The sequence below is a fragment of the Panulirus ornatus genome, chromosome 20 (assembly GCF_036320965.1).
Source record: "Panulirus ornatus isolate Po-2019 chromosome 20, ASM3632096v1, whole genome shotgun sequence".
In the NCBI taxonomy this organism is placed as follows: Eukaryota; Metazoa; Arthropoda; class Malacostraca; order Decapoda; family Palinuridae; genus Panulirus; species Panulirus ornatus.
Genome location: NC_092243.1, coordinates 78,046,022 through 78,066,354, shown reverse-complemented (window position 1 = coordinate 78,066,354; position 20,333 = coordinate 78,046,022). Strand labels below are relative to the sequence as shown.

The following is a 20,333-nucleotide window of genomic DNA, read 5'->3' as shown; positions in this document are numbered from 1 at the left end:
TACTTATCTTTACATTCAAATCACCCATCACTAATACTCGGTCTCGTACACCAAAACTGCTGACACATATAGCTTCTCCCAAAACACTTGCCTCTCATGATCTTTCTTCTCAGGAATAGATGAATTCTTACCAATAATTACCCATCTCTCACCACCCACTTTCATTTCTATCCACGTCAATCTAGAATTCATTTCTTTGCACTCCTTCACACACGCCCCGAACTCCTGCTTTAGGAGTAGTGCTACTCCTCCCTTAGCTCTTGTCCTCTCACCAACCGCTGACTTTACTCCCAAGACTTTTTCAAAACATTCTTCCACTTTACCCTTGAGCTTCGTTTCACTTAGAGCCAGAACAGTCAGGTTTCTTTCCTCAAACATACTACCTATCTCCTCTCTTTTCATCCACACACATTTAGAGACCCCAGTCTGAGCCTTCGAGGAGGATGAGCACTCCATGCTTGACTCCTGTTCCGCCTTTTAGAAACTGAAAATACAAGGGAAAGGTTTCTGGCTCCCCGCTCCCACTCCCATCAGTCGCCTATTACAATACACAGGGAATATGGTGACAGAATTCTTTCTTCCTGATATGTAGTTATATAATGGTCATTTACAGTGTTTCATCCTTATTGATTTCTTTCATTCTTTCATACTTGCCTACTGTTTCCTGTTTCCTAACGTAACCTAACCTAACCAGGAATACACAAAGGACACATTCACACACATCCATTCACCAAACCCATAACTCATCTACATCCAGGCCCTACACACCATTCCATGGTTCCCAGCCACTTCACATGTCCTAGTTCAATCCATTGACAGCACGTTGCCCCCCTTATACGACATTGTTCCGTTTCACTCTATCCCATACACACACCTTTCACCCTCCTCCATTTGCAGGCCCCAACTGCTAAAAATGTTTCTCACTCCATCCCTTCACCTCCAATTTGTTCTCCCCTTTATCTTTGCCCCTCTACTTCAGACACATAGTTCCTCTATGTCAACCTCTCCACTCATTTTCTCTAATGTCCAGACCATTGAAGCACAGACATTTAGCTCTCTCTCAACTACACTCTTCAAATTACCACACATCTCTCTTACCCTTTCGTTAGTTACTTGATCAAACCACCTCACACCACATATTGTCCTCAAACATTTCATTTCCAACACATCAACCCTCCTCCGTACATACTTATCCGTAGCCCATGCTTGCATCCATACAACATTGTTGAGTCTACTATACCTTCAAATACACTCATTTTCATCCTCCCAGATAACGTCCTCTCTTTCCACATATTCCTTAATGCTCCCAAAACCTTCATCCCCCCTCACCCTCCCTATGACTCACCTTTGCTTCCATAATTTCATTCGCTGAATATCTACTCACAAGTATCTAAAACACTCTTCTTCCAAATTTTCTCCGTTCATACTCACTCCCCAGCCAACCTGTTCCTATGTCCTGCTAGACCTAATAAGCCTGCTTTTATTCACATTTACTCTCAACTTTCTCCTTTCACATAATCTTTTACTCATATACCAACTCCTGCAGTTTCTCACTTGAATCTCCCACTAGTTCTGTATCTTCGGCAAACAACAACTGACTCACTTCCCAGGCCCCCGTCACCCCCTACAGATTGCATACTCACTCCTCACCCTTCTCTTGTATGTGCCTCCCTCATCACCCCGTCCACGAAGTCATTCAGCACTCATGGTGTCATTGTACACCCCTGTTGAAAACAACCTTCATCTGGAACCACTCATTATCCTCTCTTCCTACTTCCACACGCGCCTTATTCTCCTGATAAAATCTCTGCTCCAGCAGCTTTCCTCCCACACCGTATATTTGTAAGACCTTCCAAAAGGCACCTCTATCAATCCTATCTTATACTTTCTCCTATTCCATAAATGCCATATACACATCCTTCTTTCTCTCTAAGTATTTCTCTCACACATTCTTTAAAGCAAAAACCTGATCCTCACATCCTCTACTATTCCTGAAACCACACTGCTCTTCCCCAATCTGATGCTCTGTACATGCCTTCACCCTCTCAATCACCACTCTTTCATACAATTTACAAGGTTCACTGAACAAACTTATGCCTCGGTAGTTCAAGCACTCATCTTTCCCCCTTGTCTTTATATAATCGCACTACACATGCATGCTGCAGATCTTCAGGCTCCTCACCATGACCTACATTCACTGAAAATCCTGAATAACCAATCAACAACACAGTCACACCCTTTCTTATGAAATTTAACTGCAACACCATCCACTCCAACCACACTTCATCCCACGAAAGACCCCCACTTCCCCACCGTACTGATAGTATTGTAATAATAATGCTTGAAATTTCTTTCTTTATCTCTATCCATATACATTACTCATATCATTTTATCTTTATCATGCTTTCTTCAATTTCTATTCATTCAGGCATATACATCTAATTCTACACTGTCACTCTCTCTTTTTTGCCCTCGCATTCCCAAACTCCAAACATATTTTCTTTAACTAAATATTCCTTTAATTCACTGTTTCATCATCTATACAACTCCCTGCAGTACTTTAATTTCTATCATAAGTTAAATAGTTTTTGCATGCAGTCTTTAAACTACAACTCTTAACCTATATTCTTTCCTTCTGCCATCTCTCATTCTTTTCTATACTTTGTTTCCTAATACGCAACAATTTCTTTCATTCTATCTTCCAAATTAAGTAAAGAGTTTTCTTTTTCATAATTTCCATAGCAATTCTTTTCTATCTACAAATTATTAACATATGGGAAGAGACTTACATCAAGGAGCATGATGGAGGGGTTGGTCAGCAGTTCACAAGCAATGTTTGTTCGTTTCTTTTCTCCACCAGAGAGGCCCCGATTCATCACTTTCCCAATAACTGTAATGAGTACAATGCATGTTATTAGGAAATATACTCATATTCAGCTGAGTATTACAAGAGGAGTAGGGAAGTAAAGTTTAGGCTGAAATATGGAAGCATGGATTTCTTTAATTTTTTGTAATCAAAACTCACAATCAGAGCTCAATATTCTTATCAGTGATACAATCTAGTGTACAACTTAATCTATGATGCTGAAAGTGACATTTCACCATTTAATCACATTAACTGTGAAAAGAATATATCACATATCAATCAACAAGTTGGTGACCAACAGAAGCTTTTCAGTGATGGGTTTCAATTATGTTTTTGTGTACAGAAACATGAAAAAATAACAAAACGTCATGAAGCCCACTATTCACTTGGTCTGATGTCTGCCTTTCTTCACTGAGGTGAAATATAAATATCTAACCTTATCGTTGTTTTTTCAGTTAAAAGAAAAAATATAAAAAGTTTATGTAAACAAATCTATAAGTATAATCTTCCTATTTGTATGAAGCTGAGACATAAACTTATATAATGTGATGCCGAGAGATGTAGGGAATCTGTAGAAATATTACACGTAACAATACTTCAGATATAATGATGGGAATTTCGTATTCATACAAGTTTATGTAACTCTCTGTGTTAAGAAATTACTAAGACCCATTGACCATAATCCAAATGTTTCATGAAGTTTAAGAAAACAAGAATAGGGAAGGAAGGCTGACTTCATTCTTAGTATGCAACTTGTGGGTGGAAATAATGTTCACTTCTGAATGCAGTGGGGAATATATCACACAAAACAAAAAATCTACAAATCACTAACTTGTTATAACAAATGTAAAACCATCTACCTTGCTGCGTGACTTGCTGGTTGTTTATCATGTGGAGATCCCAATTATCACTCAAGCTAATCAATATGTTTACTGGGGATTAATCTTTCAAGAAGTTCCTTGGCTCACTGTCAGGGTACTAGTCTACCATCGCAGGGGTAATAAGGTTAGACTCCACGAAAAACACACTGTATCTTTCTGAACATGAAATGAGGACTCATAGGCTTGGAGATAAAGATTAGGCCAGATTAAGATGAAATGAGTTGGACGTAGATGATAACTACAAATTCTAAGAACGTTTGGTTATTAGTATAACTTACTGAGGAAACTCATAATTGTATTAGCCAACCTGACTGATAGTCAAGGAGACCAAAGGGTGATGATGATTAGAGAGCCAAAGCCTAGATCGAGATATCTTTACCCAAAATACCTTATTGGATCAGCAATTCTCTTTTGTGAATTTCACTTTAGACTTCACCAGTAGTCCACCTATGGGCGAAGCAGAGAGAACAGACAGCTCCCTGGGTCAGAGGAGTGGAACTTGACAACCAATGAAGTGCTGGCTCAGTATGCAGGTGTCACCAACCCTCCCACCTGGGTATCAGGTGAGGGCTGCGTAGTAAGCCAGCACTTATGTGGTGTCAAGTCACACTCCTCTGACCCAGGTAACTGTCTTTTCTTTCTGTTTCACCCACATGTGGACTGCTGGCATTCTGTCTACAGCATACAAATCTCTCCTTGTCAAACATAACAATTAACAACACAACTCATTCTTCATAATTCTAGATTTTCTTGCGGTGAGCATAATGTGCAATCTCTACCTTTTGGCAACATGGTAGAAGTAGAAGTAGTAGATATAGGTGGTAGGTAACACTATTTAGGCAGAAGCATTAGGTATAAACATTAGGTTGAAATAGTAGGCAGGAATATAAGGCAAGAGCATTAGGTAGAAGTAGTCAATAGGAACATTAGGTAGGAGCCTCAGCAAACCCAGTGCTAGAGTTGCCCTCTATCAGTGGCCTCTTAAAGGTGACACTGGAGTTCACTTGTTATGGAGACTCTTTTGGTCGTGACCATCCCCTTGTGGGAGCTCCACATGGGAACAGGCATCACAGATAAAGACTGATAAATTTCATCTTAATAAATATATTCACTTCATAAACTTCCACTCTGACTAAAAGGAAGATATTAGCGACATCAACAGTAGCATAAGGAAGATATTGGCGAAATTAAATGACCTAATGTTACTCACTTGTGTCTTGGCAGTGCTTGAGGTCAAGTAAGTTGAGGATGTGGTCCACAAGCTTCATCTTCTCCTGGTACGTCATACTGTCTGGCAGACGGAGAAGTGCTGTGTACTGTTGGTGAAAATTGTCTACTGCAAATTTTGATTTATGTCTACAACTTATATGAACAAGTGAAGAACTATGAATTATGATTATTCAGTATATGTTAGAGCATCAAGAACTGCATTTCACTATGACATTACTATGCATGTTTTAGGAAAAAGATTCTCTTAATGCATCATTAATGAAAATCAGTTACAGGTGTATCTGCCATCTTGTGTAAAAGCTCGAGAATTTTATTTTAGATAAAAGTGAAAATTCTTATGTTCAAATATGATCCTTGAAGCCTACAATGCTACCACATCTCACCATAAGAGTTTGCCTTAATGTGAGGTTGGTATAGAAGATATCGTCCTGAAGAACATAACAAATCTGACGTTTATGGCGTTTATTGAGAGGTGCGCCTCCTATAGTAATAGTGCCATGGGTTGGACGAACACGACCACTGATAGCATTCAAGAGAGATGTCTTCCCTGAACCTGGAAAGATGATTAATCTTATCAAAGACCGAGAAAATATTTTACATATTATTCTCATTCTTAAGTAAGGCCGAGAGTGGCGTTAGTTACATGGTAAAGATGATTATGGTTAGAGAAAATCAATATTACTGAAAATATGGCAAGTGCTATAATGCTTCTGACACCAAAACTTTATTTCATAAGACTGACACATTTCAGAACTGGGCATCCGAAGAAGAAACTTTATTGTTGTTTCACACTTTTTTTTCAATATATCTCTCACTTATTAAAAAAACGGAGGATGGTTCACAATATCTTCACACGTTTCAGCTGTTCAAATGGGTCTTGTAATTACAGAAGGCGGGGGGGGGGGGGGGGGGGGGGGGGGAGCGTGAGAGTGGTTACTGTGATAATGATAAGTTGGACAACCTTACCAATAAAAATGGTAATACTGAACCTGTATTAGCAGCTCAAGTTGCAATGATTTTGCCTTCATACACTTGCCTTCCACACTTCTCTAAATATCCGTTAAGAGGACCAATACTGTAATAATAACTGTAGAGCAGAGTCGGAACTGCTCGTTTGAAACAGAAAATGGGGAAGATTGTCATGTAGGAAATTATATAGCGCTGCTGCTGCTGCTATTGCCACAAATAACAATAATATTACAAATCTGACAATGCTTATCAACCAATAATAAGATTGAAAAACAGCAATCATGAAACGGCAGAAGAATCTCCATTTACCCCTGTCCTTACCTGCCTCCCTCGCTTACATCGTCCCACACATTCTGCCTCTGTATCTCTCCCTCCAGTATTCCTCCACCCTATTTGCCCATGTCACATGTGGTCTTCCACTCACACCAACCCCTTTAATTGTACTATTATACACTCTTCTTGTAATCTTCCAGTCTTGCATGCTTCCCACATGCTCAAACCGCCTCAAAGTATTACGTTTCACCCATTCTCCCACTCCACAATTCATTCCTTTTGAATTCCTTGCCATTCCACATCTTTTATACACCCCTTCATTTAAAGCTTTCTTCATTCCATCTAGTCACCCTACACGCTCTTCTCAAATAGCTCATTTCCACGGCCTGAATTCTTGACCTCTCTGCCTCATTCCACATCCATGTTTTGGCTGCATAGGTCAGGTTTGGGAGGACTATGCTGTCCCTTAATCCTCTCTTCACTTCCATACTTACACCTCTACCCTTCATTACTCTATCAAGGGAAATGACTCTTCCACCCTGTACTGCTTTCTGCCTTATCTCTCCTCCTTCCATATCACCATACTTACCCAAGAAATCTCTCAGATACTTAAATTCTCTCACTTCTTCCAGTCTTCACCCCCCCCCATATCCCCAGCACAATTCAGTACACTTTCTTCTTTTATATGATTTTACAAAATCTATAATTTCACTCTGTTTCATTTCAAACACCATTAATTTACTTTTACTTGCATTTACTTGCTTACACACATCATAAAGCACACTTACAATCTTCTGCAGCTCCTCTTCACTCTCAGTAAACAGCACGGTATCATCGGCAAACAGGCTTGCCACTAACCACCATATCTCACCACCACTTTCCATCTCCGATCCCCTTTTCCCTAGTTTTGCTTTCATTTCTCATATTACTCCACACACACACACACACACACACACACACACACACACACACACATATATATATATATATATATATATATATATATATATATATATATATATATATATATATATATATATATCTTTTTCTTTCTTTTAAACTATTCGCCATTTCCCGCGTTAGCGAGGTAGCGTTTAGAACAGAGGACTGGGCCTTTTTTGGAATATCCTCACCTGGCCCCCTCTGTTCCTTCTTTTGGAAAATTAAAAAAAAAAAAGAGAGGAGAGGATTTCCAGCCCCCCCGCTCCCTCCCCTTTTAGTCGCCTTCTACGACACGCAGGGAATACGTGGGAAGTATTCTTAATCCCCTATCCCCAGGGATAATATATATATATATATATATATATATATATATATATATATATATATATATATATATATATATATATATATATACATATATATATATATATATATATATATATATATATATATATATGTATACATATATATGTCTCTTCCATGTATATCAACTGACTTATATTTCTCTCGTGTCTCCCCTGATGATGTGATTATTACACGAAAGTGCACTTGGGAACTTGTCGTGTTTCATTTTCCCCGTGGTCTCATAGGAATATCTTGATCACGCGCAAAATTGTGATCCTTTCCAACATGCATGTTTGCCAAATGGCGTCCTAGCTTCATCTCTTCGTTGTATATCAACTAACTTATATTTCTCTCTTGTGTCTCCCCTGATGATGTGATTATTACACGAAAGTGCACTTGGGAACTTATCGTGTTTCATTTTCCACGTGGACCCATAGGAATATACTTGATCATGCGCACAAAATTGTGATCCTTTCCAATAGACACACACACACACACACACACACACACACACACACATATATATATATATATATATATATATATATATATATATATATATATATATATATATATATATATATATATATATTTTCTTTTTTTTTTATTATTATACTTTGTCGCTGTCTCCCGCGTTTGCGAGGTAGCGCAAGGAAACAGACGAAATGAAATGGCCCAACCCCCCCATACACATGTATATACATACGTCCACACACGCAAATATACATACCTACACAGCTTTCCATGGCTTACCCCAGACGCTTCACATGCCTTGATTCAATCCACTGACAGCACGTCAACCCCGGTATACCACATCGCTCCAATTCACTCTATTCCTTGCCCTCCTTTCACCCTCCTGCATGTTCAGGCCCCGATCACATAAAATCTTTTTCACTCCACCTTTCCACCTCCAATTTGGTCTCCCTCTTCTCCTTGTTCCCTCCACCTCCGACACATATATCCTCTTGGTCAATCTTTCCTCACTCATCCTCTCCATGTGCCCAAACCACTTCAAAACACCCTCTTCTGCTCTCTCAACCACGCTCTTTTTATTTCCACACATCTCTCTTACCCTTACGTTACTCACTCGATCAAACCACCTCACACCACACATTGTCCTCAAACATCTCATTTCCAGCACATCCATCCTCCTGCGCACAACTCTATCCATAGCCCACGCCTCGCAACCATACAACATTGTTGGAACCACTATTCCTTCATACATACCCATTTTTGCTTTCCGAGATAATGTTCTCGACTTCCACACATTCTTCAAGGCTCCCAGAATTTTCGCCCCCCTCCCCCACCCTATGATCCACTTCCGCTTCCATGGTTCCATCCGCTGCCAGATCCACTCCCAGATATCTAAAACACTTCACTTCCTCCAGTTTTTCTCCATTCAAACTCACCTCCCAATTGACTTGACTCTCAACCCTACTGTACCTAATAACCTTGCTCTTATTGACATTTACTCTTAACTTTCTTCTTCCACACACTTTACCAAACTCAGTCACCAGCTTCTGCAGTTTCTCACATGAATCAGCCACCAGCGCTGTATCATCAGCGAACAACAACTGACTCACTTCCCAAGCTCTCTCATCCCCAACAGACTTCATACTTGCCCCTCTTTCCAAAACTCTTGCATTTACCTCCCTAACAACCCCATCCATAAACAAATTAAACAACCATGGAGACATCACACATCCCTGCCGTAAACCTACATTCACTGAGAACCAATCACTTTCCTCTCTTCCTACACGTACACATGCCTTACATCCTCGATAAAAACTTTTCACTGCTTCTAACAACTTGCCTCCCACACCATATATTCTTAATACCTTCCACAGAGCATCTCTATCAACTCTATCATATGCCTTCTCCAGATCCATAAATGCTACATACAAATCCATTTGCTTTTCTAAGTATTTCTCACATACATTCTTCAAAGCAAACACTTGATCCACACATCCTCTACCACTTCTGAAACCACACTGCTCTTCCCCAATCTGATGCTCTGTACATGCCTTCACTCTCTCAATCAATACCCTCCCATATAATTTACCAGGAATACTCAACAAACTTATACCTCTGTAATTTGAGCACTCACTCTTATCCCCTTTGCCTTTGTACAATGGCACTATGCACGCATTCCGCCAATCCTCAGGCACCTCACCATGAGTCATACATACTTTAAATAACCTTACCAACCAGTCAACAATACAGTCATCCCCTTTTTTAATAAATTCCACTGCAATACCATCCAAACCTGCTGCCTTGCCGGCTTTCATCTTCCGCAAAGCTTTCACTACCTCTTCTCTGTTTACCAAATCATTTTCCCTAACCCTCTCACTTTGCACACCACCTCGACCAAAACACCCTATATCTGCCACTCTATCATCAAACACATTCAACAAACCTTCAAAATACTCACTCCATCTCCTTCTCACATCACCACTACTTGTTATCACCTCCCCATTTGCGCCCTTCACTGAAGTTCCCATTTGCTCCCTTGTCTTATATATATATATATATATATATATATATATATATATATATATATATATATATATATATATATCTTTCTTTCAAACTATTCGCCATTTCCCGCATTAGCGAGGTAGCGTTAAGAACAGAGGACTGGGCCTTTGAGGGAATACCCTCACCTGGCCCAATTCTCTGTTCCTTCTTTTGGAAAATTGAAAAAACAAAAAAAAAACAAAAACGAGAGGGGAGGATTTCAAGCCCCCCGCTCCCTCCCCTTTTAGTCGCCTTCTACGACACGCAGGGAATACGTGGGAAGTATTCTTAATCCCCTATCCCCAGGGATATATATATATATATATATATATATATATATATATATATATATATATATATATATATATATATATATTTCTTTTTTTTTTTTTTTTTCAAACTATTCGCCATTTCTCGCATCAGCAAGGCACCGTTAAGAACAGAGGACTGGGCCTCTGAGGGAACATCCTCACCTGGCCCCCTTCTCTGTTCCTTCTTTTGGAAAATTAAAAAAAAAAAAAAAACAAGAGGGGAGGATTTCCAGCCCCCCGCTCCCTCCCCTTTTAGTCGCCTTCTACGACACGCAGGGAATACGTGGGAAGTATTCTTTCTCCCCTATCCCCAGGGATAATATATATATATATTTCTTCTTTCAAACTATTCGCCATTTCCCGCATGAGCGAGGTAGCGTTAAGAACAGAGAACTGGGCCTTTGAGGGAATATCCTCACCTGGCCCCCTTCTCTGTTCCTTCTTTTGGAAAATTAAAAAAAAAAACAAGAGGAGAGGATTTCCAGCCCCCCGCTCCCTCCCCTTTTAGTCGCCTTCTACGACACGCAGGGAATAAGTGGGAAGTATTCTTTCTCCCCTATCCCCAGGGATGATATATATATATATATATATATATATATATATATATATATATATATATATATATATATATATATATATATTCCTAGGTTTACCAAATGGCGTCCTAGCTTCGTCTCTTCGATGTATATCAACTGACTGTTATATTCCTCTCTTGTATCTCCCCTGATGATGTGATTATTACACGAAAGTGCACTTGGGAACTTTTCGTGTTTCATTTTCCCCGTGGACTCATAGGAATATCTTGATCACGCGCAAAATTGTGATCCTTTCCAATATATATATATATATATATATATATATATATATATATATATATATATATATATATATATATATATATATATTATCCCTGGGGATAGGGGATGAAGAATACTTCCCACGTATTCCCTGCGTGTCGTAGAAGGCGACTAAAAGGGGAGGGAGCAGGAGGCTGGAAATCCTCCCCTCTCGTTTTTTTTTTTCTTTTTTTTAATTTTCCAAAAGAAGGAACAGAGGGGTGCCAGGTGAGGATATTCCACAAAGGCCCAGTCCTCTGTTCTTAACGCTACCTCGCTAATGCGGGAAATGGCGGATAGTTTAAAAGAAAGATATATATATATATATATATATATATATATATATATATATATATATATATATATATATATTTTTTTTTTTTTTTCCTTTTTTTTTGTTTTGTCGCTGTCTCCCGCGTTTGCGAGGTAGCGCAAGGAAACAGCCGAAAGAAATGGCCCAACCCACCCCCATACACATGTATATACATACGTCCACACACGCAAATATACATACCTACACAGCTTTCCATGGCCCACCCCAGACGCTTCACATGCCCTGATTCAATCCACTGAAAGCATGTCAACCCCGGTATACCACATCGATCCAACTCACTCTATTCCTTGACCTCCTTTCACCCTCCTGCATTTTCAGGCCCCGATTACACAAAATCTTTTTCACTCCACCTTTCCACCTCCAATTTGGTCTCCCACTTCTCCTCGTTCCCTCCACCTCCGACACATATATTTTCTTGGTCAATCTTTCCTCACTCATTCTCTCCATGTGCCCAAACCATTTCAAAACACCCTCTTCTGCTCTCTCAACCACGCTCTTTTTATTTCCACACATCTCTCTTACCCTTACGTTACTTACTCGATCAAACCACCTATCACCACACATTGTCCTCAAACATCTCATTTCCAACACATCCATCATCCTGCGCACAACTCTATCCATAGCCCACGCCTCGCAACCATACAACATTGTTGGAACCACTATTCCTTCAAACATACCCATTTTTGCTTTCCGAGATAATGCTCTCGACTTCCACACATTCTTCAAGGCTCCCAGAATTTTCGCCCCCTCCCCCACCCTATTATCCACTTCCGCTTCCATGGTTCCATCCGCTGCCAGATCCACTCCCAGATATCTAAAACACTTTACTTCCTCCAGTTTTTCTCCATTCAAACTTACCTCCCAATTGACTTGACCTTCAACCCTACTGTACCTAATAACCTTGCTCTTATTCATATTTACTCTTAACTTTCTTCTTTCACACACTTTACCAAACTCAGTCACCAGCTTCTGCAGTTTCTCACATGAATCAGCCACCAGCGCTGTATCATCAGCGAACAACAACTGACTCACTTCCCAAGCTCTCTCATCCCCAACAGACTTCATACTTGCCCCTCTTTCCAAAACTCTTGCATTCACCTCCCTAACAATCCATAAATTTGTTTATGGATATATATATATATATATATATATATATATATATATATATATATATATATATATATATATATATATATATATTCATATCTATTCATTTATTATACTTTGTCGCTGTCTCCCGCGTTAGCGAGGTAGCGCAAGGAAACAGGCAAGAGAACGGCCCAACCCACCCATATACACATGTATATACATACACTTACACACACACACACACACACACACACACACACAAATATATATTTATTTATTAACTAATTTTGCTTTGTCGCTGTCTCCCGCGTTTGCGAGGTAGCGCAAGGAAACAGACGAAAGAAATGGCCCAACCCACCCCATACACAATGTATATCCATACACGTCCACACACGCAAATATACATACCTATACATCTCAATGTACACATATATATACACACACAGACACATACATATATACCCATGCACACAATTCACACTGTCTGCCTTTATTCATTCCCATCGCCACCTCGCCACACATGGAATACCATCCCCCTCCCCCCTCATGTGTGCGAGGTAGCACTAGGAAAAGACAACAAAGGCCCCATTCGTTCACACTCAGTCTCTAGCTGTCATGCAATAATGCCCGAAACCACAGCTCCCTTTCCACATCCAGGCCCCACAGAACTTTCCATAGTTTACCCAAGACGCTTCACACGCCCTGGTTCAATCCACTGACAGCACGTCGACCCCGGTATACCACATCGTTCCAATTCACTCTATTCCTTGCACGCCTTTCAACCTCCTGTATCTTCAAGCCCCGATCGCTCAAAGTCTTTATCGCTCCATCCTTCCACGTCCAATTTGGTCTCCCACTTCTCCTCGTTTCCTCCACTTCTGACACATATATCCTCTTTGTCAATCTTTCCTCACTCATTCTCTCCATGTGACCAAACCATTTCAATACACTCTCCTCTGTTCTCTCAACCACACTCTTTTTATTTCCACACATCTCTCTTACTCTTTCATTACTTACTCGATCAAACACCTCACACCACATATTGTCCTCAAACATCTCATTTCCAACACATCCACCCTCCTCCGCACAACCCTATCTATAGCCCATGCCTCACAATCATATAACATTGCTGGAACCACTATTCCTTCAAACATACCCATTTTTGCTCTCCAAGATAACGTTCTCGCCTCCCACACATTCTTCAACGCTCCCAGTACCTTCGCCACCTCCCCCACCCTGTGACTCACTTCCATTTCCATGGTTTCATACGCTGCCAAATCCACTCCCAGACATCTAAAACACTTCACTTCCTCCAGTTTTCCTCCATTCAAACTTACCTCCCAACTAACTTGTCCCTCAAACCTACTGAACCTAATAATCTTGCTCTTATTCACATTTACTCTCAGCTTTCTTCTTTCACACACTTCACCAAACCTCCCAATTAACTTGTCCCTCGAAGCTACTGAACCTAATAATCTTGCTCTTATTCACATTTACTCTCAGCTTTCTTCTTTCACACACTTCACCAAACTCAGTCACTAACTTCTGCAGTTTCTCACCCGAATCAGCCACCATCGCTGTATCATCAGCGAACAACAACTGAATCACTTCCCAAGCCCTCTCATCCACAACAGACTGCATATTTGCCCCTCTCTCCAAAACTCTTGCATTCACCTCCATAACAACCCCATCCATAAACAAATTAAACAACCATGGAGACATTACGCACCCCTGCCGCAAACCGACATTCACTGGGAACCAATCACTTTCCTCTCTTCCTACTCGTACACATGCCTTACATCCTTGATAAAAACTTTTCACTGCTTCTAGCAACTTACTTCCCACACCATATACTTTTAATACTTTCCACAGAGTATCTCTATCAACTCTATCATATGCCTTCTCCAGATCTATACATATCCATCTGCTTTTCTAAGTACTTCTCACATACATTCTTCAAAGCAAACACCTGAGCCACACATCCTCTACCACTTCTGAAACCACATTGCTCTTCCCCAATCTGATGCTCTGTACATGCATTCACCCTCTTAATCAATACCCTCATATAATTTCTCAGGAATACTCAACAAACTTCTTTCTTTCTTTCAAACTATTCGCCATTTCCCGCGTTGGCGAGGTAGCGTTAAGAACAGAGAACTGGGCCATTGAGGGAATATGCTCACCTGGCCCCCTTCTCTGTTCCCTCTTTTGGAAAATTAAAAAAAAAAATAATGAGAGGGGAGGATTTCCAGCCCCCCGCTCCCTCCCCTTTTAGTCGCCTTCTACGACACGCAGGGGATATGTGGGAAGTATTCTTTCTCCCCTATCCCCAGGGATAACTCAACAAACTTATACCTCTGTAATTTGAACATTCACATTCATCCCCTTCGCCTTTGTACAATGGCACTATACATGCATTCCGCCAATCCTCAGGCACTTCACCATGAAACATACATACACTGAATATCTTCACCAACTAGTCAACAACAGTCACCCCCTCGCAAAGCTTTTACTACGTCTTCTCTGTTTACCAAATCATTCTCCCTGGCCCTCTCACTTCATACACCACCTCTACCAAAACACCCCATATCTGCCACTCTATCATGAAACACATTCAACGAACCTTCAAAATACTCACTCCATCTCCCTCTCACTTCACCACTACTTGTTATTACCTCCCCATTTGCCCCCTTCACCGATGTTCCCATTTGTTCTCTTGTCTTACGCACTTTATTTACCTCCTTCCAAAACATCATTTTATTCTCCCTAAAATTACAGGCATCTTTTGCGCAAGCCATCACTGCTCCCCTAAATACATCCCATTCCTCCTCCACTCCCCTTACGTCATTTGCTCTCACCTTTTTCCATTCTGCACTTAATCTCTCCTGGTACTTCCTCATACAAGTCTGATTTCCAAGCTCACTTACTCTTACCACTCTCTTCACCCCAACATCCTCTCTTCTTTTCTGAAAACTTCTACATATCTTCACCTTCGCCTCCACAAGATAATGATGAGACATCCCTCCAGCTGCCTCTCTCAGCACATTAATATCCAAAAGGCTCTCTTTCGCGCGCCTATCAATTAACATATAATCCAATAACGCTCTTTGGCCATCTCTCCTACTTAAATACGTACACTTATGTATATCTCTCTTTTTAAACCAAGTATCCCCAATCACCAGTTCTTTTTCAGCACACAAATCTACAAGCTCTTCACCATTTCCATTTACAACATGGAACATCCCATGTACACCAATTATACCCTCAACTGCCACATTACTCGCCTTTGCATTCAAATCACTCATCACTATAACCCGGTCTCGTGCATCAAAGCTACTAACACACTCACTCAGGTGCTCCCAAAACACTTGCCTCTCATGATCTTTCTTCTCATGACCAGGTGCATGGGCACCAATAATCACCAATCTCTCTCCATCCCTTTGAGTTTTACCCATATTAGTCCAGAGCTTACTTTCTTAAACTCTATCACATACTCCCACAACTCCTGTTTCAGGAGTAGTGCTACTCCTTCCTTTGCTCTTGTTCTCTCATCAACCCCTGACTTTACTCCCAAAACATTCCCAAACCACTCTTCTCCTTTACCCTTGAGCTTCGTTTCACTCAAAGCCAAAACATCCAGGTTCCTTTCCTCAAACATACCACCTGTTTCTCCTTTTTTCTCATCTTGGTTACATCCAAACACATGTAGACACTCCAATCTGAGCCGCAGAGGAGGATGAGCACTACCCATATGACTCCTGTTTCCCCTTTTAGAAAGTTAAAATATATCAAAAATCCACGGCAACATTACACAGCCCTGCCTCACACCTACATGTATGCCAAAACTTTCGCTCAGCTTTCTATCCACTCTTACACATGCATTTGTTACTCTATAAAAGGCTTTTACACCATCCAACAGTTGTCTCCTATACCATATATATCCACAACACATCCCACAAAATATTCCATTTGACTCTGTCATACGCTTTCTCCAGATCCACAAAAGCTGCATACAACTTCTTACCTTTCGCTAAATGCTTTTCCATGGTCATCTTTACTACAAAAATCTGATCCACACATCCCTTATCTTTTCTAAAACCACCGTGCTCTTCACTTATTTTGCATTCAGTCACTTCCATCACTCTGTCAATTAATATTCTTGCATACACTTTCCCTTGTATACTTAACAGACTTATTCCCCCCTAATTGTTACATACATCCTTAGCACCTTTTCCTTTGAATAAAGGAACAATAATAGCTTTCACCCAATCCTCAGGCACAACCTTCTGTTTCCGTGCTAAATTACATATAAGATGCATCCCACTCTATCACACTTTCTCCTTTATACTTCAGCATTTCAGCCATAATCTCTTTCACTCCAGGTGCCTTTCCTACGTACAGCCTCATTACTGCTCTTCTTACCTCCCTCTTTGCTATAGGCCCTGCACTTGTATCCTCTTCCTTCCATCCTCCAAACCTATTCATGTAACAACTGCTGCCTCTCCTTCTCTTAGCACAAATATCCACAAGATTACTTCCATTTTCATTTACTCCAGGTACTCCCCAATTACTAACTATCTCAACACTGTCATGATATCCCACTTTCACATTCATGTCGCCCAATATGACCACATTTCTCTCATTCTCAAAACCTATACAGTCATTAAAATTTCTCCAGAAAATCTTCATTTCATCCTTACCCTGTACAATCTTCATATTCACAGGCGTATACGGACATGCTCAGGCATACTTCACAATCCCAATCTTTCCTTTCACCCACATTATACTTGATCCATTCCACCCATGCTCTGTAACACCCTCCCATACTCTTGGTGATAGCAGTATTGCACATTCTTCTTTTCCTCTTCCCGATAATTTTCACTCATTCCCGTCGATACCACACCTCCTTCCATGCCCTCCCATAACTTGCAATCATGATTTCCATTTTCACTGTAACACACCCACCCTGCCCGACGATATGGGTTCCCCAATTCCTCGCTACAACTTTCAAACCTCTCCTCAAAATCTTCCTCCTCTTATTTTCACCAGTCATCCCATTTACGCCAACCCTTGTCGAGGATAGACGTGCTCTAACGACGCGCTCGGCGACAAGGTTTCAAACAGGTCTTTTTGTGAGCCGCTTGAATCTTAGTCAAATCCTCGAGTTGCCTATCCTAGATGCCATCGAGAATTTACCTGGGACTTTCTCCTTAGAGAAGGTCAGTATACTTCTTGTTTGTTCTGCGACGTGTTTGATAGGCTTTTGGTAGGTGTTAGAAAAAACAGGGAAGCCTGGAAAAACTAGATGATAGGATGAGAGGGTAGGAGGAAGATGGATTCTTGGCTGCGAAAGCGGTTGCAATACTGGAAATAAACACAGGGAGATCATCTAGGGCAGATAAGTTTGATAGATGGATAGCAACCGTTGAGACGAAGTTGGAAGATACTTCCATCCTCCAACTTACGAGGAAAACTTGTCGCCGCATTACCGAACAACCTACCAGCAACGAACTCTAATGCTGGTCGGTGAGATACCAGGACCAGACGTTCTGGTATGAATAAGATCTTGTGTTATGAGGGTGCTAGGATAAAACACGTCCTGGATAAGTTTGACGACATAGTCTCAAACAATTCCTAGGATGTGATTTTTGTCGTCCAGGTGGGGACGAACAATGCAGTTAATGGCAGATCGGAAGTAATACTAGCGAAGTATAAGGAACTTACTAACAAGTTCAAAGAAAGTCGTAGGAAGCTTATAAAATTAGGACTGCTGCCAATGTATGACGTCGATTCCTGTACCCTCAGCAGAATGCTGGGGAGAAACAGAAGAATCGAAGCTGTCTGCAGGGAGGAGGATAGTGTGTTGGGAAGACCTGTGGGACCATTTTAGTCATGATAGATCTCTGTACGTTGGTGATGGTCTTCTCTTAAATGGAATAGGGAAAGTCCGCCTTGGCAGAGTATAAGATGAGAACATTAGACCCTCTTTTAGATGAACTACTCAGGAGAGCAAATCACGGTCGAGCTAACGCAGGAACAAGGAAAATGGGGGTGAGGGAGAGGGTAGCTGTGGGAGGTGGGTCGGTGATGGGGGAATCTGAGCGTAAAAGGGATGTGAGGAACAAGGCGTCCAGTTTGACCACTACAATGGTGGCGGTAGAGGATGGATGGGAGGCTGGCAGTAAGGATCTTCGGGAATAGTGGTAACCTCACAGGAAGAGGACTTAGCAAAAAAAAGGTCAAGTAAGGTCAGTTGAGGACAACTTAAGCAGTATAAGTAGCGGGTTAGCACAGCTACAGGTCAACTCTCTAGTAACTTTTAAGACCGAGGTTGGTAGGGTACAATGCGGGGGGGGGGGGGGGGGGGGTAAGGCGGCCAACCTAAAACAGCTGGAGAACCGTCTTTCTCCTGCAGCTGCACACGACATAGACATTAACAGCGATAATACAAACACGCATCATACCGACAGTCAAAAAAGGCAAATTCAATCCAGAAATCAACTCCATAGAAAATAAGTTGGATATACATAAATGCCCGGAGCATCATTATGAAACACGATGAACTTATATCCTATGTAGTTATTGAAAAACCGAATATTATTGCAATATCAGAAACGTGGGTAAACTCTGAGAATAAACACTTAATCGCTGAGTTAGCAATACCCGGATACAGATTATTTACGAAAGGTCGCTTATACAGAGTGGGGGGGGGGTCTTGATCTACGTTGATATAACAATCTAAATGCTATCAAGATAAGCAAAGTAGAAACGCACACTTATGACTCTTTATATTGACAACCCCGACAAGTTCAAAAGTAAACTACGTCTCGGCGTTATTTACAGACCTTACAGACCTCCTAAGCAAAAAGAAGACGACGGTAAGATATGATACAACAGTAAAGAGGTTATAATAGAAGGAGACTTCAACAGTGCAAACATAAACTGGAACACGTTATCAGGTGACCGCAAGGGAACGAGACTAACGGAACTAGTTCGATTGAAGACGCTCTTCAAGAACACTTAATTAAAAAACTTGAGGTCAAAACAGTATTGATCTTGTCCTCACCAGTGACACAAACTTAATCAATTCTTGCGAAGTTGGTGAGAGTTTGTCAAATAGCGATCGCAGTTTGATTAGATGAAATAAACTTAGATTTTGAAATAAATGACAACAAACACTTGATCCCTGATTATAGGCAAGCAAATTTTGAAAACATTAAACACGAAATTCGCTGCGCCAAGTGGACAAAACTCCTTGACGTTCACACAGTACAGGAAATGTGGAATAATTCCAAAAAATAAAAAAAAAAATATAGAAACATTACTCAGGATAGAAAACAGACACATTCCACGAATTACGAAGAGAACTTGCAATATGGCAAAACCATCAAGGATGAAGAGGAGAATAGAAGGACTAATTGGCCAAAAGAAGAATACATATAAGAAATTAAAATCAATGGAAACCGATGAGAATCGCTGGGAATTAATCAAAATCCAAAGAGAATGTAAGAAGGTCATAAAACAGAGTAAACGCGAGGAAATAAAAATAACTTCTTTGAAAGTTAAGAATAATTCTAAGGAACTCTCGAACATGACACACTAACTACTGACGACAAGGAAATGACTATCATACTAAATTATTCCTTTAACTCCGTTTTCACAATTGAAGAAACATCTCGAATACCACAACCAATGAAAATGTTTCAAGGATCTGATGAAAAAGAGTTGAAAGTTAAGAAA

At 40.6% G+C, this 20,333-nt stretch overlaps 1 protein-coding gene across 1 annotated transcript in view; it reads right to left on the bottom strand.

Moving 5' to 3' along the window:
• The window catches only part of E23 (Early gene at 23), a 200,421-nt gene that overhangs the window by 53,018 nt on the left and 127,070 nt on the right, over nucleotides 1-20,333 (bottom strand). The window contains exons 4-6 of the mRNA XM_071675333.1: nucleotides 5,361-5,530; nucleotides 4,958-5,063; nucleotides 2,790-2,890 (exon numbers count right to left, since the gene is read on the bottom strand). Of these exons, the coding sequence (XP_071531434.1) occupies nucleotides 2,790-2,890; nucleotides 4,958-5,063; nucleotides 5,361-5,530 (377 nt within the window). The remainder of the gene's footprint in view (nucleotides 1-2,789; nucleotides 2,891-4,957; nucleotides 5,064-5,360; nucleotides 5,531-20,333) is intronic.